This window comes from Siphateles boraxobius, unplaced genomic scaffold (genome assembly GCF_051911475.1).
Source record: "Siphateles boraxobius isolate OS27281-9 unplaced genomic scaffold, OSU_SipBor_1 25, whole genome shotgun sequence".
Taxonomy (NCBI): Eukaryota; Metazoa; Chordata; class Actinopteri; order Cypriniformes; family Leuciscidae; genus Siphateles; species Siphateles boraxobius.
Genome location: NW_027508866.1, coordinates 8,665,073 through 8,687,304, shown reverse-complemented (window position 1 = coordinate 8,687,304; position 22,232 = coordinate 8,665,073). Strand labels below are relative to the sequence as shown.

General features: G+C 38.0%; 1 protein-coding gene across 7 annotated transcripts in view; it reads right to left on the bottom strand.

The window, feature by feature from the left end:
• robo3 (roundabout, axon guidance receptor, homolog 3 (Drosophila)) overlaps positions 1-22,232 on the bottom strand; it is a 176,031-nt gene that overhangs the window by 37,524 nt on the left and 116,275 nt on the right. For all 7 annotated transcript variants that reach the window (XM_077242381.1, XM_077242382.1, XM_077242377.1 and 4 more), the window contains 4 exons: positions 5,349-5,506; positions 1,420-1,540; positions 1,193-1,331; positions 92-219 (listed from right to left, as the gene is read on the bottom strand). In XM_077242381.1, the coding sequence (XP_077098496.1) occupies positions 92-219; positions 1,193-1,331; positions 1,420-1,540; positions 5,349-5,506 (546 nt within the window). The remainder of the gene's footprint in view (positions 1-91; positions 220-1,192; positions 1,332-1,419; positions 1,541-5,348; positions 5,507-22,232) is intronic.

Here is a 22,232-nt window from a genome sequence, read left to right as displayed (position 1 = left end):
TGCTGCTGTGTGGACGTGAATGCGTGTGTGTTTGAGTGAGAGTTACTGAGCTAAGCAGCATTTGTGCATCTGCAGAGTTGTTGTAACTCACCGTGGACCTGAAGTGTTCCGGATGCTTCGGCTTTGCCCACGCTGTTCTCAGATAAACAGGTGTACGAGCCTTCATCTTCAGCCTTCACCTGAGTAAGACGCAGGCTGTTGTCGGCACGAATCTCAAACCTGCCAGGAAACACACACACACACACACACACACACACAAGTTACCCTCTAATTTTTGTCTATAAACTGAGACCCACTGTTCTCTGCCAGCTGTATCAGCAATGTTTCGCTACAGTGGATTTTAACACTGTTATGCATCAGTGTGATTAACATCTGCAGCTAACAGTGTTCAATGAGTTTTAAATATATATATTTAAATAGCAGAATATGCCAGAATAATTATAAATTGTGAAACAATATAAAAATAAGGGCTGTGCAACAGTTAATCGCGATTAATCGCATCCAAAATAAAAGTTTATGTTTACATAATATGTTTGTGTACTGTGTATAATTATTTTGTATATATAAATACACATACAAGCATGTATATATTTAAGAAATTTTTATTTATTTATATATATATATTTATATATAATATAAATTATGTATAAGTATATATACAGTATGTTTCTTAAATATATACATGCATATGTGTGTATTTATATATACAACTTTTGGCATCCTTAGACTCACAAAAATATATATACACTACACACACAAAAATATATACACCGTACACACACACACATAATATATATTATATATATCGCACAGACCCTAATAAAAATACATTTAATGATAATTTAATCATTTTTTTATAATAGTACAAATTTACTACTATCCCTACTACTACCACTAATAATAATAATAAGTTATTGATTATATAAGTATAATTTTAATCATATCATATATATATACACATTATGCATGCATGTATGCATGTATTAAAATGTTTAAATTACATATAATAAATAAATCAAATTATTATTATTATTATTAAATGTCTACTATTATTGTTAAAAACGTCAGTTTATTATTATTATTCATTAAATTATATTATAATATAAAATAATTATTAATTAGTTAAATAAAATGTATCCATTAATCATAATCATGTTTTATCTTTTTGTTAATGCATGCATTTAAGTCTCACCTTCCCCGAGGCAGTTCTCCTTCCTCTTTCTTCCAGCGTATGGTGGGAGTGGGGTCTCCCTGAACCTCACACTGGAAATCCACGGTGTCATCAGCGAGGACCACCTGATTTACAGGTCTGCGTACAAACATGGGCCGCTCTACAGGAGAAAGAGACACCAAAGAAATCAGTGTAAGAGAGAGAGAGAAAATGAAAGATAGAGAAAAGAAGTAGAACTGCAAACCTACCAAACACTACAAGCTCAGCAGGGTCGCTGTCCTTCTCTCCAACCATATTAGTGCCGACACACACATACATTCCTGCATCGCTCTTCCGTGTGTTGGAGATCATCAGCTTCCCTCCACGGATCTGTAAGGAAAAGTACACCAAGATCTGTCAGGGGTATGCATGTATAAAACATCTAAGGGGAAAAGACACTAAAAACTGAGGAAGCCAAACATGCTGTGATGTTTTATGAACAAGGTTTCTGGGCACTGAAAAACCATAAATACTACAGCAAAGCGAGTTTGATTGTTTTTGAAACACTTGACACAGAGAGGACGGCCAAACTGATACACCGGTGCAGTAATAGCCCATTTAGTCAAGTGGTTGATAGGAAAGTCATAGGAACGACTGTAAGAGAGAGACAGACAAACAAAAGGTCAGTGTTGTAATGTTGAGAGAACATAGAGAATGAGATAGAGAGAGATAAAAAAAAGATGAATTCCTATTTGTTGCCTGTTTGTAGGGCTGCAGCTATCGATTCTTTTTGTAATCGATTAATCTAGCACTTAATCGATCGATTAATCGAGTAATCGGATAATTTTTTGTGTGTTTTAAACAACTAAAACAAATAATGCATAGCGAAAATGATGTGGCTGTAAAATGATCAAGCATTTGGTTTTATTTCTCAAAAAACAAACAAAAAAAACTTATTCCAACTCCAACATTTGGCTCCAAAACTAGTCCTATTTATTGCAATGTTTACCCATTTAGTAAAAGTGCCAACAATGTTCTATGCCCAATTACTTTGGTAGCCAATTAAAATGCATTAAAACTTTTGCTTCCCCAAAAGTGCGAGTGGATTTGGAGAAGCAGGCTGGGGAATTTCATTTTTTGTTGTTGTCTGTAACTATTTGGAAGACGTGACATACAAACAAGGTCTCGCAAAGACTGCAATACAATATGTGTTATTCTTCCATCACGTCGCGGTGTATACAGTGAATGCATGCTGAAATTATTGTTGCGTGGCTACATGAAAGTTTAAGCATATGTGATGCATTGCCGCAATTGATCTGACTGGCGCGTGAGAGAGACGAGGGTGCATGTGTGTGTATGCGTGTGTGTGTGTGTGTGTGTGTGTTTGTGTGTCTGTGTGTCTGTGTGTGTCTGTGTGTGTGTGTGTGTGTCTGTGTCTGTGTGTGTGTGTGTGTGTGTGTGTGTGTGTGTGTGTGTGTGTGTGTGTGTGTGTGTGTGTGTGTGTGTGTGTGTGTGTGTGTGTGTGTGTGTAAGTGAAGGGGTTCATACACCGAACGCAACTTTAATTATTTGCGCGAGTAGATTATACAAAGTCAGTGCAAAGACGCGAATAGACGCATCATTCACGATGGGGGTCGCGAATGACGCGAAAGTCTTCCGCGCACGTTGAAAAATGTTAACTCGAGCGAATGTTTAAGTGTCTAACTAAACGCGATAGACGCTTATTTGACGCTCTATTCGCGTTCGGTGTGAACAGACCATTAGGTTATGTTTCAGTGACGCTTGGTGAGAGCATGGAGTGGATGTTTTCGGTTCAGATTCTGAATCATTGAAGTCGTACTGTTGTGGTATGCCAGGTCTACTTCGCAGTAGACACATTGCACCTTGTTCTCTTCCTTTTTAAGTATGTAATGATCCCAAACTTTAGACATTCTCTGCCGTTTATGGACATCTTTACTCTCCGCCATCGTGCCAAATAAATTCAAAATGTATCACGCGCTATAGTATAGATCCGCGTATAGTGAATTACATTTTACATAGGAATTTAACGAGGCTTCGAGGCAGAGTTTTTGCCTCGAGGAATTTTTGTAATCGAGTAACTCGAGGAATCGTTTCAGCCCTACCTGTTTGTGTTAGTTATTAAGAGCAATGTCATCAGTGAACGTCTGAAAACTTTCACAAATGCATGCTTTTATTTCTATTCAAAATCAATCTGTTTGAATGCTTTGGCAATATTATATGGAAATAAATTTAAATAAAGTGCACTGAAATTGAAATGAACTCTAGAGTTAATAAGAAAATGAAAATGAATGTATAAAAACAAATATTTTTTATATTATACATATAGTATATGGAAAAATGTTCATTACCATTGGTTTGAGGTCGTTAATATTTTTTATTGTTTTGAAAGAAATCTCATATGCTCTCTAGGGCTCCCCCCCAATAGTCAACTTACCGGTAGTCGACTAGAAGATGTATGGTCGACCAAAATTTTAGTCGGTTAGTAGCAGAAAAAAAACCTTGAAATCACGCAGTTCGTGAGTGACAGATCATTAACAGCAGGAAATCCAAACATTCGCCTATCATTCATCGACCTCAAATATGGCTTATCACTTCAAACATGTAAGCAGTAGAAACTTCACAAGTCCGTTCTCACTCTAATGTTAACCTAGATAAATGTGTGCTATTAAAGGGTTAGTTCACCCAAAAATTAAAATTCTGTCAGTAATTACTCACTCTCATGTTGTTCCAACCCCGTAAGACTTTCGTTCATCTACGGAACACAAATTAAGATATTTTGTATTAAATCTGAGAGCTGGATCACTCCTCCATAGGCTTCTAAACTATTAATTTCCTTCTCTGTGGGCCTCGAGTCAGTTCACTAGTGTGAAAGCGCAGTGTTTCTGTGTTGTACGTCACACGTATCACACACGACCAGCGTTGGCCAATAGTGAGCCTACGTGTGACGTACAACACAGAAGCACTACGCTGTTACACTACGTGAACTGACTCGAGGCCCAAAGAGAAGGAAATGAATAATTGAAATAAAGTCGTTATTTTTGTGTTTTTGCGCACAAAAACTCGTCGCTTGATAAACTTAAGATTGACCCACTGTAGTCACTTAGAATATTTTAACGATGACTTTAATAACTTTTCAGGGCTGGCAAGTTTCAATCCCTTAGAAGCCTATGGTGGAGTGATCCAACTCTCAGATTTAATCAAAAATATCTTAATTTGTGTTCTGAAGATGAACGAAGGTCTTACGGGGTTGGAACAACATGAGGGCGAGTAATTAACTGACAGAATTTTCATTTTTGGGTTAACTATCCCTTTAAGCGCATATTCAAGTATTTGTGTTGAGAGCATGCTTACTGCATGACATACAGGCACTGCCACGATCACTTGCATTTAACTTAAAATACATACAAAGGTCATACAGATAAGAGTAATGCAAATTGTAAAGGCTCTACTTTTATTTCTGTAAACTCCCAAAAACAACAAAATGTTGTGCTTTTGTAAAATGATGAAAACAATCAGCAAGCATTTTCTGCAGTCCCGGTCTCAGTGAACGGAAACTCAGTGTATACTTGCCTCACAGACATGAGTAATATATCTATAGAAAGCTTTAACTGTCTACTTTTTAATGGACCAATTCAAATGGAAAATAAATATTCTCAGATTATGTAATGTGTATGAAACATGCATATAGGCCACAACTGCAGAGATGACGAGTCAGCCTTGTGCGCTGTGGCAAGCTTTATGCGTGTGTTTGAGTATTTGAGTTTAAGGCAATGTATTATATAAGCAATTAAAGGCTCATTATTATGATTTATAGATTATTAATATAAACTAGTTGACTGAACGACTACTAGTCGACAAGAAAAATCTTTAGTTGAGGGCAGCCCTAATGCCTTTATATGCTCAAAAAGTAGTCAAAAAAAGTGATCAAAAATTTGATTTTAAAAAGTAATTTAATCCTGTGATGTCAAAGCTGAATTTTCGCCAGCCATTACTCCAGTATTCAGAATCACATGATCCTTTAGAAATCATTCTATGCTGATTTGCTGCTCAAGAAACATTTCTTATCATTATCAATGTTGAAAACAGTTGTGCTGTAAGAAAGAAAGAAAGAAAGAAAGAAAGAAAGAAAGAAAGAAAGAAAGAAAGAAAGAGAGAAAGAAAGAAAGAGAACATTCACCGTAATCCTCTCGTCCTTGTCGTTCACTTTCACGTTGTTCCTCTTCCAGGAGATAGTGGGTTCTGGATGGCCTCGAGGAGGGATGCACTCCATCACTGCCGGCTCTCCTGCTGCCACCACCACGTCACTGGGGGTCTGTCGGAAATCATCCCGGAGAACTGGAGAAACAGGGAGAAAAGATGAAAATAATCAGAAAATGACCACAACAAATATAATAACTCCACGAACAGCTGAACTTGATGTGCTATGCAGCAGAATTTTGGGATATTAGTTTATTGCTATGAAATCACTTTGTTCGTTTATTCTGGTTTAATTTATTTGCAATGTTGTCCTGTTCCCCCTCTCCCTCTGGTCTTAATTTGCTCACTGTCCATGTCGGCCTAATAAATAATGCATTGTTTCCTCTAACACATGACTATGAATAATTAAATCAGCTAGACACGGGCAAAACCACAATTTTTTGTTACTGATACTGACAAAAAATGTCACAAAAAGAAAATTATAACTGACACAAAAATGAAATTGTGTGCAAACCACAAACAAAGCACATTCAAACACAAATGGGGTTACACAAGCACAGATATCCTTCAATCGACCTTCCTGCACCTTTGAGGCTGATGATATCAGTTCACCTCTCAATCTGGATTTCCATTTTATTGCCATTTATCAGATTTCATAGTGCCGGCACTGCCAATACTTTAATCTGGACAGTGCTCTATCAACTGCACGTTTCCAATTGGTGTATGTGCCCCAGAGCGAAAGGTTTGAAGTGGAAATCTTTCGATATTGCGCTGGATCAGATCCAAAAGTGAACCAAACTATGGCTCTCTCACTCAGAACACAATATCCAGAGCTCAGACAGCAAATAAATCCACTGAAATAGGACCCTGTTTTAGTTGGCAAGGGCATTTTAAAGTTCCCTTAGCCAGAGGGAACAGACTGAACTCGAACACTGAAACAGGCAGCAGACACTAAATAGTGCCTGAAAAAAAACTGCTTGCAAAATCCTATTGTATTTTATTTTCGTATCTTGATAAAACAGCAATTTCACCTTTCCTTTTCTCATTCACTACGAAATGCTCGCTGCTTATTCACACAGAAACAGTTCTCGTAATTATCATAAGACACGCCCATCTCCATTTAAGGGTATACAAAAACCTCTCAAGTACATTAACTGACAACTCAGCCCATTTATCCAAGGGTGCTCAAGGCCAATAGAAATGCAAAGCATTTTTTAATGGAACCATTTTGTGCAGAATCTATCCCAGATGTACACATTTTCACGAGTTCCTTTCTAATAGACAGTTTCTTATTTCATTATTTCTTATTTCAGATTAACTCTAGTCTATGATATACAGGTAACTGGTCTTAGTTTTTGAAACCGTACATTCCCAAATAAGAATCTCTATCCCAACTGCATAATTTGCTTTCTCTCAGACAATGTCTCTCCTATCTGCTTCCTTTCTAAATCGGTCCTTTTCTCTTGACTGACCTGAACCTTTCCAAATTCTGTAATCCAACTGAATTGACAGAGGTCTGATAACAGTCCAAAGGCACTCATTTCTCCCTCTTCTCATCCATCTCGTTCATGCTCTCTCTCACCTACTATCTCAGCCTGACCACTTCACACGTCTCCTCAAAATCACGCAATCAAAAAAGTTTGAGAGCTGAGAGAACTTTTTTTGTTTCAGCTGAAACTAACATATCAGAAGTGTTACACTAACTTTTTGAACACTTCCTAACATCAAGGCAAATTTATGAAGCAGCGGAGGTTGTGCTTTGACATCGTAATATGCATATCAAGCCCTAACGATGATTAATGAATTATAGAGACTAGAGCGATGATAAGGTAAAAAATTTGCATATTAAAACAGTCCAAGTGGCATTGGTAATCCTCTCAAAACTCTATATTGGTCTCAATTCCAGACAGCACTAGTGGGTTTAGTAGAGCTTCAGCATTTGTGAATTCATTGAATAGCAGTTTATATCTGCCAAAACAATTCACAATAATCACTTTGTAACACCTAAAGCCACTGAAGTCAACATAAATAATAGAGCCCGACCGATATGGATTTTTGGGGGCCGATGCCGATACCGATATTAGGGAGTAAAAAAAGCCCGATACCGATATATCGGCCGATATTATTTATGTGTATATTATAATACAGTAGCAATATTATTTATGTGTATTATAGTACAGTATACCAGTCAAAAGTTTGGACACTTTCCTATTGGTGTGTACAAACTTTTGATGGGTACTTTACACAGTAGCTATAAACAGAATAAATATATTTTATAAACACGTTTTGCAATGATCACTCAAATGTGGTAATCAAACACTTGTGTGACACAGATATGTAATGGAGGCAGGGGGAATGATAGAATGAGAATTATACAGCTGAGCTGTAACCAAACTAGTTTGCATTGCATGTTATATTATATTATATTATATTCTAAATACTGTTGCATAATCTTCACTAACGACGACTTTGTCTTTTAATTTAGTCATAACTTGTATCAATAAATATATAAAAAGTGTCACTGACAAAACCTTATTATCTTCTATTTTTACTCTTAATTCCTCTAATCTCTACCAGTGGAGGAAGAACTCAGATCTTTTTACTAAAGTAAAATGAATAATATCATAATGAAAACGTTTTTAATTACATATGTACAGTACTTTTATACTATTTTAAATAATTAGTAAGCAAAATGTACTAAACGTGAAACTATACTCTTAATGCAAAATGGCCCTATATAAAGTGTTATAATTATATACATTTTTGGAATATTGCTTGATGTTGTAACGTAGCGTTATCAGGCAGAATGAGCTTTAACACTGTGTCTACAACGGACGCGGCCGTTACTGCTCGCGTCGCAACAGCTGTTTACCCTAGACAAAGCAGAATCAGTTTACTGTCGGAGATCGCTCGCGCCACGCATTTTAATCAATGTTTCATCAACCAATTGCCTTAATAAATAAGAAGGCGGCCTAAATATAGCAGACAATATAATCAGGACTTCTCAGCTGCGCGCTTGCAATAGTCACAAGCTCACACAATACGTGACAGAGGCTTGTAGCAGAGAAATCAATTCTGTGAATTACACTGCGCAAATCACAAGTAGGCTACTACCCACCGGATGAAGAAGGGTTGGCTCTCAGTCTCCACAGGCTACATAAAATATTCATTTTATTTTATTTTATTTTTCGTGTTTGCATTGCAAACAATGTTACAGACGCGACAGTTCAGCACTACGGACGAGAGCGCTCTGAAAGCGGCACTAATGCTTTGAAACTTTCACATAGACATCAAACAGAAAGCACAAAACCTTTCGTTTCAAAGTGAATTTCGTTTTGTATTAATTGTATCTTAATTTTAATCAATGTTTCATCAGCCATTTGCCTGGATTTAATTTATAAGAAGTAAATTTAGCAGACGATAGATAATCTCGACACGGAGGCGCCTGCGGGTGAACTGGAGCTCGTCTCATGAACCGAAAATCAGCGTATAGACCTGAGAATTGAAATATATCTATATTGAAATGTCTACTTTTAAACAGAACAATTCAAAACGAAAGACAGACAGACTCATGTAATCGTATGAAATGTGCATTTCTCTCTGGCGCGCGCTCACTGAAGATCGCGAGTCAGCATCGTCAACTTCATCTTTGGCTGACACTGACTGAAAACACTTGTTTATTAATAAACAATTAAAATGTCTCCTTGCAATATTTGTTGTATTCATAATCATTATTTTTGCCAGTTCTTGTGACAGCTTTTAGGTGCTTTATTGGCAGCGCCACCCTTACATGAATCACTGTACCCGCATTTTTTTAAATATTCATTTATCGGCCATTATAAATGCCGATACCGATAGTTAGGAAAATGCCTAAAATCGGCCGATAATATCGGCCCGCCGATATATCGGTCGGGCTCTAATAAATAACATTTATATATATATAAAACAAACCTTTTTATGTCCCTCTGTCCTTCAAATTATCCCATTATACATTAGCATTTCAAGATAAATGCGTATGAGTGTTATAAATATGCTCTTAAATGCAAGACATTAGTCATATCTGCAAAAATATATCATTGTCATGCACATAATAGATCGACGGCGCCACAGTCAAGGTTTGCAGCTTGGGGACACCGGCTGTCCTTCAGCACCGCGAGCGTGTCAGTGAGAGTTTGATGCTATCTCAAGGTCTCTAATACCTCTTGATGAGCAGAGGAACCGGAGTGTTTCTGTGGTGGGTCCTCGAGATTAGAGTCACAAATCTTTAGAGGTGCTATGGATCGATATAATGCAAGATTTATTATAGCCGAAACAGACTGAAAAGCCACAAATGGATTAAAAAAACAGCCTGACACCAGCTGGAATTAAATTTCTGACTATTAATTATGGGTAATATATAATTGGTGCATAGGATGTGTTTATGTGAGAGTAATCGAATCAGAGTGTATGCTTTGACTTTAGGATAGATAATGTACGGCCATTACGTCTAAATTACTGCGTTAATGTCGCTACAATGTCATTACGACAGGGCGGGAGAGTTCGGTTTGATGAATGAAGCTCTCCGAGCATGTGTGAATTAATATGTTGTTGATGAATCCAAAGCAGGACAACAGAACAGGCAGATATTAGCGTTAGCTATATGGGGCGCCCCTCATCGCACCTCTAATGGATGTCTGTCAGCTGCTGCTGTTTTAATTTCCTTCCCTTCAAATGTATGCGATGGAGTGGCATCAAGCTTGAATATACATTACACTTCATGAGGATGTCATGGTGAATAATGGAGGCATTCCTGCTTGACAAACATGAGTATAATTGGATGTCTACTGATGTCGCATTTTAAAATAGTGAAAAAACAAAGCTAGTTGTGTCGATCACATTTTAGTGATTTAAAGATTTGCTCTGATGGCAACAAAATAACAGCCGATGTGATCAGACACCAGTTGAATTAAATATTAATTGAATTCATATTTAGTATCAAACACTAGTATTTTATAATAGTTATGTTTCCATGGTCAATTTAAATTGTAGTATATAAGAGAATATATAATTTACAATACATTTATTTATATATATACAATTATTGTACATAATATATACCATTATTTTACTTAAATAACTGTTCTGCGTGTCCCTTCGTGGCTTATTGCTTTATTAGATTCCACAACAACAGCAGTAATGTTTCAAAGCAAGTCTTAAATGGCTTGACAAGATTTCAGCCAGCAGGGTGCTGAGCGTTAGTCAAATCTATTTGGGCAAGCTTGAATCCCTAGCCCTACCTGCAGCTTTAATTAACCTTGTGAACCGCTCCTGAAACACACTGTGTGTGAGCTTTCAACTAATTAATTTCAAAACACATGCACTCACACGCATATAAACAGAATTGAACAGTGCAGTCCCCATGGGCTTATGGAAATCTAATGTTGCCCTGTCAGGCCAACAACAGATCCAGAGAGAGGCGTCCTCCAATCTGAGGGAAAATTAAGTTCTCCTGGACTTTCCCGTTCTTACTGCAAATACGGCTTCCAGTAAACAAGAAATCAGCAAATTCTATAATTATTAAAGGTGCTTGCTAAGCCAATAAAAACTAAGGATCTTTTTCTATTGTTCCTATCTTGACAATCAACACCTTAAGATAAGGTACAAATGACTCTAACAGGTGGTAAAGGGTATAATTTTAAACTAGTCCTGGGCCAGCTCTGACCAAGAGAGCTTCTATAAACCCTGATTAGACTGCCAATTACCCATAAACCCTGGGGATGAAGGATTAACCTTTAACCCCTTACGTTGACCTCGGGGGGGAAACCCCCTTCTTTCTACTTCTCTCCATCTTTCTATCTCCTCTGAAAACAAAGTCGGTGTAATCCTACCCGCAGTCCACTTCAATTACGTCCCTCGGCTGCCACTATAGCTGCATTCTGTGGGGCATGGCTAATGAATCCCCCGACTCGCAACCTTTCCCCTCGAAAAAATCAATTCTTCATCCCCAGTCCTTCATTAATTTTAAAGTCGGGTCTTTGACATTGTAAGTTATCCCTTAAAATCACCAGCATACGACTCTGCTGGGGGCTTTCACTTGCAACCAATGCAGCTGTCTATACAGAGGTGAGTCTGTTTGTTTGAGTCACTGAGTGGCAGGTGAAAGGCTTTACGAAATCAATTCAAAAAGTCGAGATGGGTCCTCCAGGGGTCTGTTTGAGGTCTTTTTCAGCATTACAACCAGTTTGCATTGCTAAAATGTGCATTTAAAGTAGTTTCACAGCTCTAAACATGGTTGTTTTTATGAAGTTCGATACTTTTATCAGCTTAGTAGCTTAATAGAAGTTTAGACTAAACACGCAAATGCATCCATAGTCATTCACGCCTAATGAAAAGGTTTATCGTCAAGCGTGATCAGGCACTCAAAATCATGTTACTCTGTTCCCTGAAAGCTTTCATGCTTTACAATCAGTCATGAATAAAATCTAATATTCAAATGACAAATGGCTCTCTCTCAGTGATGAAAGGTTTATGTTCGCAGAGGCGCTTTCGGCATTTGAATTGGTCATCTGTCAATCTGTCCTCTCTGCATGAAGCAATCTGTCACACGCTCAGAAATACAAATAGACAAACACATACTGAAGACGGCTTCATCGGCGCAGACATTGGGATGTAATCTCCGCGCATGATCGTTGTGAGATATTAATCTTATTAAACTCGGGTCAGGAAATCACGAACCGTGTCAATATCTGTTTTACAAGCCATAATCCGTATGCCTTGATAGTAAAAATCTGCACCGCTCCCTCCAATGTGAATTTGATTTGGGGATGTACATGTTTAGATTTCTTACTATTTAATTAATATCCCACCATCACTTAAAATCCAAGCTATATGAGCTTAGCATGCACAATCAGATGAACAGGTGGTAGCTGACCGTCAGGTTATTGATTTATCTGATTGATGAGGTTTAATGCTAATCATTATCTGCGTGTGTGGACATATGGAGAGCTTTAGGCCTGTCCGCTTGTTCCTCAACTCTCTCATCTTCTTTAAATGGTCACATTTGTCCTCCAGCCCCCTGGACGTCCAATTATCCACAACAGACCACCCCTGACCAGGGCAGACCTGAGGCAGGAAAAGGGAAAAAAACTTCCACTTATACGGACACCCACCACCACTAAAAAAGGCCCCAGGGACTCTGTTTTTGAAAGAAGTGTCTTATGCTCACAACGGCTACATTTATTAAATCAAAAATACAGTAAAACAGTTATAATGTGATATATTATTGCAATTCAAAATAACTATTCTATAGGTATGTTTTAAATTATAATTCAATGCTGTATCAGCAAAGCTGAACAAGAACAAACAAAAACAACGTAAATACATAATTAAGAAAATGGATAAATAAAATAAATACTGTAAAATAAAATCAACTTTTAATAAAGCTGATTTTTCAGCAGTCTTTACTCGACTCTTCAGTGTTACATGATTTTTCAGAAATAATTTAAATATGCCGATTTGGTGCTCAAGAAACATTTATTATTATTATTATTATTATAACTATTATAAAATGTTGAGAACTGTTGTGCTACATTTTTGTGGAAACCGTGATACATTTATTCAGGAATCCTTGATGAATATATGCATTTATTTGAAATAGAACTCTCTTGTAACAATGTAAATGTTTTCAATGTCATGTATGAGCAATTTAACCCTGGATATAATAGTATTATCTTCTTTAAAAAAAAAAAAAATTCTGACCCCAAACATTTGATTGGTAGTGTATATAGAGATTAAGTCGTAACGCTGAATTTGGTGCATACAATTTAGAGATTTTTTACAGAAAATTGTAGTAATACGCAAACATATTCGCAAAAAATATGAAAAATGCTCTCGTGTGCAGCGAAACATTGGCAAAAATGTTATAGCGAGATGCTTAATCGGTTTCTCTTGAGCTGTCTGGGTGTATGAGTGATTCTCTTCTGTTCTCTGAAGTGATTTGCAGCCGCCACTAAGAGTTCCCTTGTGGAGTCAACACAATTACAGCAGCTTTGAGAAAGAGTATGACTCTTGAATACACCTGTCTTTGGCCCACATGAAAGGACATCTCAATATCTTCCTCCAAATCTCTGGATGGATCCGGCTAAACCTCTGCCCTGAAGTCAGTTATGGCTGGAAACAATATATCAGCCTGGCCCACAACTGCAAGCAAAATAACTCAAAGAACTTATAACATTTTGAGGAATTTCAACTCTAATCTTCTCTGCCATCAATGGCACTTCAGAGGATAAGAGGATCTAGATCAGGTTTCATATCTTCTGGCTATGAGATGCCACAGCAGCTTGGAAGAGTTTGGATTTCAGAGGTCTTCTACAGTCAGGTTAGCATCAGTATGGCCCAGTGCCGAACACATCTGTTGCAGTCGATGGACCCACGGGCTGGGCCAGCTCCTGACAGAAGTCGGGGGGTGGTGGGACAGAAGCGAAGAGAGGTGGAGAGGTAACAGGGGAGTTGGGGGGTTGGATATGACGCTTGAGGCACGTGCAGCTTGGACATCTGTCCCTCTTTTCAACCCCCACCAGCTAACATCCCCTCCACCACACACTAATACACACTATTCTTCGCACACACACACAGCGATCTGCTGCCTTCAACGTTTCATCATCCCAAACCCCGATAGGATCAAAGAGGCCTCTCCAGACGTAATGAGCCCGGTGCGAGCTCAGGGCAGAAGCCCAGACTGATATTGCCTTGGGGACAGTGGGAAATCAACACTGCTTGTACGCCACACTCACTTTTTTCAGTTTATTTCGGCTTTTGTTTGCAGTGGCATTAGCATGTGCGTGTTTGTCTTCGTCTCGACGTTCATTTAGATGCTGTCTCTGCTGCTTAACCATCACCTGAGTCCTGTTAGAACACAACAGCTGGGATCCCTCGCTCTCTACGTCTCTCTCTTTCACAGCTGATTGATGAAAAGCATCTGGATGCACTGATGTGGTGACTATGCATGAAAAATAATTTCCTCCATGTGTGAGGAACTCTCTGAACCACCAGGCTGGTGTTAATATTCAAGTACCATCACAGGACAAACAATACAAGTGAAAATTAAAAATGTTGTGCGGTTTCAAAGATCAACCCAAACTGATAAACAATTTCTGACCATTTTAAATTAGTTTTAAAAAAAAACATCTACATCGAATAGGATCAGCAAAAAAGCAACTATATAAATAAACATTTAAGCAAATAATATGTAAATATAACAAAAAAATAAAGCATTTATTTGTTTTGAAAGTTTTTAACAAGTATTAAGTAAATATATGTATACACATTTATAAAAAAAATAAATAGCAATTGCAATGTTTGCAAAGAAACAAATAAGTAAATAAATATAATTTACAATATCTGCTATAAAACAATACAAAGACAAACAAGTAAATAATAAATGGTATTCATAATATCTGCTATAAAACATACAAAAACAAGTAAATAAATAAGTAACTTGTAATTAAATACATAAGAAAGAGAGAAACAAATAAATAAATAACGTAAATAAATAAATATTTGTACCAAATGCAATCCTTGGGCTGCATGTTCTGAGACACAAGTCAGCTTAACAACGCTCGTAAAACCTTAGTTGCGGTGGCAGACACGGTGAAGACTCGAGAAATAACAGTGATATTTCATCTTTTTATGACTCAAAAAGCGCTCCCCAGCACCCCGATCCAGCCTGATGAAATGATATGCATTCTATATGAGGGACGGAGTGAATGAGAGACGGGGAGATGTATGAGACGTGCTGCCGAGGTACATCATTTCAAGGCTCTTAACTGCCCATAAACAGGCCCGTCTGGTCTTCCCCGAAACCTTTTACCCCTCGCCATGTCAGGGCGACAAATTGAAGTTATAAATGAGTATTCTTTTTGGGCAAGGCCGCATGCAGTGCAGGAGGTGGGTGTCATTATCCCGAAAAGGAGGAGGAGGAAAGGGGCGTTTGACCAACACTAGGATCCAGAGGCACAGAGCCAGAGGAATCGACTCTAACCTCCACCCCATTCACTGTTAATCACTGTCCCACCCGCAGCTGCCTGGAGCGGCCCATGCTAGCTACATCAGGGTACGCCAGCCTCATTTAAATGACAGAGAGGTGCTTTTACACAGAGGAGGCTAACGAAGAGACGCCATCAGGGAGGGAAACAAACTAGTCATTTCAAATGTGCACTCGCACTGCATAAAGATTCACAAAATGTTTCTGTAAGAATATTCAAATGGTTGAAAAGTTTTTGAAACTGTTTTATAGAGTGTGTTTGTGTCAAAACCCTAAGAAGTCCATTACCAAGACTCAGCTCAATCCTCTAGTTAATCGCAGGTTCTCTGGTCTAAAGCTAGATGGGAGGTTAATCTTCACACCTATCCCAGCATGTGATGGCCTGCCACTCAGGATAAACCACAGACACACACACACAAAACACAAACATGTTCACCTCTTTCCTAACAAATCCTTAAAGGGACAGCTCACCTAAAAATAAAAATGTACTCGCATTCGCCTTTACGCCTATACGCCTTTCTTTCCTTCTTGTGTTATTGTTAACAAAAAATAATTGAAATAAAGCTAAAATCAAATAAAATATAAATATAAGATGAAAAACTGAAATGATACACCTTGAAAACTAACTGAGGTACTAAAATTAAAATAAAATCAATTAAAGCTATATTATATGAATACTACTTTTTTAAATTATTTAAAAAGATACTAAAACTTAAACTAAAGTTAACAATGAAAATATACAAATAAAGGCTGATTCAAAATATTAATAAATACTATAATCCTACACAAATAATTCTTAAAGAAAAAAAAAAACAGACCATGTTCAAAATATATGTGTTCCAGAAGAAACTCATACAGGTTATGAACATTTGGAAATGAGGGTGAACAAATTAATTTTCGTATTTAGGGTGAGCTATCCTCTCCACTACAAGCTTACCAGTTTTAAGAGTTCATTTAGCCTGTCGGTCACATTAACCATGCATTATGGGTAAGTTTCAGTTGCTTACAACACTATGTTTTTCTGATGGAATCTAGACTTTAATAGAGGTGTTCCAGTTCTCCACCAGACACAATAATGCTCCGTCTTGGCCGTTTCAGCTCTTCGACAATACATTTGTTAGCATTAACTTGCAGATCAAAACTTTTTTATCAGAATAAATTATCTAAACTAAATCAGACAAGCCTCGAATTTTCTCATCTTTGATGCCTAATAAGAGGTCAATTCCAACCCATTTGCATAACCTCCCTTATGTCCCAATTTCATTGTATTATGAAGCATTTCGTAACAACAGAAGCTACTAAACAACTTCAATCAAGTGTTTTGGAGGGAAAACAGCTGCTCGGTGGGTGGCTGACTGTCTTACACGTTCACCCTACTGTAAACTCATCATTATTCAGTGCTTGGGTGCGTTGCGTGTGTAAACCGTTACCCGCTCCTGCGCTGCTGGACATAACGCTGGCCCACAAAACGCCTGAGTGGAGAACAAAAGTAGAGGAGATAAGAGGATGAGGGAGGGGAGGAACTCTTTATTGATGGCACATCTAGGAGGACAGCCCCAGGCCCCCCCCATAGCTGGTCTTTTTGTATGCAGATACCGACAACAATAAGTCCATTAGTGATGTGGTCTAATCCGGCGCGTGTGGCCGACCACGGTGGAAGCTAATAGAGACATGGTCTTTGGAAAGAAAGAGGATTACTTTAATCTAGTGATGGTCTGCACTTCTCGAGCTTAATGAGAGGATGGGACTGAACTCTGTCTTTGTCCATCATCACCCCCCCTTTCTGTTAATGAAATGTCCCCCCCATAGCGATCCACGGCCATCTGAGGAAACTGAAATATATAACTGTCCAAAACATGTTTTTGCATGTTTGACTTGTGTGATTGTCACTGTCACACTTACAAACTCAAACATACATGCATACAAAATATATAAATATATAATAACAAACATATATAAATAGGCGTAAATAAGCTCCTCTCAACTGTTTTTTTATAGCTAACTAACGAACTATGAACATTGGGTAACTTTACTGAGGTAAATGCAACATTATTAAGAAACATTGTTCACAAGCTGCTTTATTGACGTCTTTCCGTGATTGAAACACTGAGCAATTACGAGACATGATTCATTTCTATAAGTTGTATGGTATCTTTCAACATACCTTCTGATACTCATGCATGTTTTTTCGTGCTATAACTTGCATTACAGTTGAAGAGATGACTCGCGCTCCACCTATAGCAATCTGCCACGACACATTCAAGAGCATCAAAACGTCATTTATTGTTTGACTTTCATGATAAAATGGACAGAATTTGAAAGCTGAGACTTTGTTTCTTCTCACATGTAATAAAGTCCAAAAATCTACTAATAATATTTTGTGTAGGGAAAAACTACGGACCTGGCAACCCTGGCTTGAACTACGGGTGATTCATTGGGTCAAATAGATCTCACTATTTTGTAACTGTTAATGCATTATGTCACGTTAACTTGCCCTAAATTTAACATAATAGAGATTTTCTTCACACACAGTATGAATTGCAGTCTAAAAACATTTTTCCACCCCCTTTTGATTGACAGGATATAACTGGCCCTGATCATCGGCTGATGGCTGATAGTGAAAATAATAGCTTTTATCGGCTAATACAGATTATTGGACGATACATTTGCATTTCTGCATTTGGCAGATGCTTTTATCCAAAGCGACTTACATTGATAAAAATGTAAATCTGTACCTTGAAATGCAGTTCTTGCTTTCCCTGGGAATCGAACCCATGACCCTGGCATTGCAAGAGCCAATGCTCTACTGTTTGACCTACAGAAAGCTACATAAATGCTTCTCTAATATGTGTTTATACACACATATATACACATAAATATATATGCTTTTTTAAAGTTAAAAACCTGTAAGGTTGCAGCTGCTGTTGGAAGCTCTGGAAAAAATAAAAATTTGGTAAACTAGAGGCAGGAAAGTTGCTTTGAAAAAATTATTGATATTAGGACAGGAACTTCATATATGTGTATAAGAGAAAATATGAACTAACGCAATACACAGCGAAAACACAAATGCGGACTTGATACCGCTTTTGAAGGAGTTAAACATCACTAAACCTGCATTAATTTTACTGTCGAAAGCTTTCATGCTGTTGTACATAAAAAGCAGAGAGCTTGTAAATGGAATGTGTGAAATAATCAATGTGCCACCAGAAAAGATTTTACTTCTCAAAAGACTGCAGAAATCGAATTGAGTATGAGCCTACGAGGTGTTACTGTACTATTTTACCACAACACACGTGGTACTAAAATCATGAGAGGAGACAGGGCTCAAACTCAGCGGAGCAGTCAGATTTGGAGAATGCTCTGCGTGATGCGTCAGTGTATATCAGCGGGACAGGTCTCGGGATAAGGCTTGATGTTGAAGCCTTTCCTCGCAGGGGTTTGGGGAGGGATTCTTCTTCATCCCAAATCCTATGATCCTTCAAGGTGAGCCCATCTGCTAAAAGGAGCTAGGAAGAGCATTATACGTATTCGAAAGAGACGTCACAAACGTGTGCAGGCTGGGATGTGCATCGTCTCCGAGTTTGATTAGATTGGCTTGAAAATTTGATTTGTTGACGTCGCTTGATGAAATTGAACTGTCATTTTTTATTCTGGAATCTTTGTGTGATCAGTTCTTGATCAAATGACCTTGCATTAAAAAATGTACAGGAAAAGAAAAAAAAGAAAAGAACTGGGAGCCAGATTTGTGTTTCTATAAGGGACCGAAACCAGTAAAAGAAGGGAGAAACAAGGATGTGAATTAAAGGCCAACAGAAAAGTAACAGGTTAAGGAAGAATTGCTTTTCCTTGTGGTGGGTGTGCATCTCTATGCTCTCCTACATTCTAAACACAGACCAATACCCTGGCTCATTGCTCTCTCCCATCGCTCTGATGCCAGCTGGCAATGCCAACGAGAGAGAAGCAATCCATCATCCCAGGGCTGGTGCCTGCAAACTCTCAGGGTATACGGATTGTACAACCACATATGCAGTGGAAGGAAAAATTATTTAGCATTCGCAACGACCGGTTCCCATCAATCACGACACTTAACAGGCTTACTAACTTCATTTTAAGCTTAATGTTGTCTTCCCACTCTACAATAATAACATCAGAGGTGTTTTAAAAATAAGGGTCAAGTTCAGATCCGGATAATGGGCATTTAAAAAAAGATGCCGTATACAGGAAAGCCCTTAAACTAACCTTGCAATTTAGTACACCAGTAACATGCACAATTACAATTTTATGATCTCAGTTAAGAAAATGAATAGATGCAATTAAACAGTCCCTATGGTGGTCAGACTCTCCCAAAGTCAACAACAATGATTACACGTTAATTTAACCTCATCCACAGAGTGAAACAATTGTTTCATGAGGTATTTGAGTAAGCAAAAGTTCAAATAAAATGTTATAAACCAGAAAGTTCAGACTCTAAAATCTGATTTTAGTAAATTAAATATATATATATAGTATATGTACAGTAGTTCAATATAATACTAATTACAATTATAATAAATTATTATATAATTGTGCTTATACAATAACAATAATATTAATATTAGTAATAACTATTATTATTATTATTATTATTAAGATTTGTTAAGATGTATCAACTAACAACATTCAAACCTATGTTAAAAAACCCTCTTCTATTAGTAAACTGTAGTCCAGCAACAGAGAGACACAAATGAGAGTTGTTGAGAGCAACTGAAAGTGGATGGTGGATCCCTAGGGTGTCAGAGTTGGGCTGTATTGTTCCTGGTGTCCTGCCTACTCTGGTCATAACTCGGACTATACAAAAGCACACAGATGCGCCACTGCTTATCAAGCTGATTGGGGGTTTAGTCTAAACTCCTCCTTGCACCACATGTTGCTCATTCAGCAAAACACTCACTCTCTTTCTCTCGTTTCCTATTACATTTCTCTCTCTTTATATATCTCCCTATACCCCAGCAGTTTATTATCACTATATGTACTGCATATGTCTCTCCCTTCCTCTCTCTTGCTTCATCCAAGGTGACCATGTGTTCACATGTCTGATCTGTGTTACTCGTGGCTGGCTTTAATTAATTCATTAGGTAGTGTGAGAGTTAAATAGCTAGAAGGCCAGTGTCGCCCCATGTCCGAGTGACCCCACCCTGTCAGCAGTCTCCCTGACCCCTGGAGTTCGACAGGCTAAGTGATCTCATTATTGCTGAACGGACACACACGCAGCCACATTCCCGTCTGGACAGACCGGGTCGGCTTCGCTGGTTAATGTGCATTTGCTAGAATTAGCGAAGACGGGCGAAAAATGCATTTGAAACTTGGCACCTCTTCTCTTCAGTACTTTGGAAAACTCAAGGAGATTAATAGCTCACATATTTACAACGGAGGCTTTGGAATAATAAATCTACTTTGTCGATGTATCTCATCAAAGTCTGGTTGAAGTTTCAGCAGCTTTGCGGGACTGAAATGGCCTTCTGAGTCATGATGAAACGGGAAGACGGAGCACAGAAATCTGATTCATGCGGTTTTTATAGCTGCATCAGGGTGTGTCGGTGCATTAGAGCTACAATAAAAGGCTGCTCAAATTTAATTAAAAAGCTTTACAATGCTCTTTTACAATGCTCTTTTCTGCTGGTTTCATAATCAATTTATATTGAGGAGTTTCAAAGTCTGGACTGCTCTGGGCCTCCCTTCAGCACCCACACAGATTCTAGATCCAAGGCAATAAGGTTAATAGCACAGAGGGCAGGCGGCCCAGAGGGGGACAGCATGCCCAGCTGAACATAAGCCACTATTACTTTAGTTTGTCCTGGACTGAGGGGCTTCACATAAATAGGCTTATCTGTCAGGATGTCTCCAGCTTAAACCCTAGAGGTACAGTGCGACCCATAAGAAAACCTTTCCTTCAGCAGAATGGCCAAATTCAGACTTTCTTCCTTACTTATATGTATATTCGGATCATTTACGTTTTTTGAGCCACGGATCGGATCATTTTTCGGATCAGCAAAAAAAAAAAGTCAGTAATAAAATAAGAACAAATACAGAAATTACAAGCAGAGATGAATATTAAATAAAGTTACAAAGTCTAACAGTAGTATTCAGGTACAGAAATTAGTAAATAAGCATAAATGTAAAATACATGTAAAATTACCCTATTTGGTCACTGTAGAAATGAAATATAGTTTCATCTTTGTTGAAGATGTATTTTGTTATTTGATTAATATTAATGACATGGATGTGGTATTTTAGATGTGTGCTGTCACTTTAAGACCGATTGCACAGACCGAAAAAACGGACAAACATCCGGTTTCTTTCTCAACTATCTTCCTTTCACCTGTTCATTCCCAACATTCCATGGGACAGCTGTTCTTCTGTCTTCACCTGTTCCCCTGGAAACAAGGCCTGACCCCCCCAAACATCTTTCATTAGATGCTCCAAATGGCTGATGTTTACCCATAAGCCCTTATGAGCCATGCAAAAGTATAAAGAGGGGCGACAGCAAATGCGGAGCATCATTTAAAAAGTAATAAACCACAGATGAACCAACACAGATCCATTCCCCTTCATCTATCATTTAAAGTGTGAGGATTCTGTCACTGTAAATCATCCCAGCTCTGGCTTCATCATCTGAGTAATGTAACTATGCCTACATAACTCATCACCTCAACCATAAATACCGCCTTCAAAAGCAGCATATATAAACAGGCTGTTAAAACACTCTCTGGGAATTCAGTCCCTCCCACGCACACCAAGCCAACAGCCTGTTTATTCTCACCAGAACATCTCACGTTTGACCGAAGAGCTGTGCCCTGCTAATGT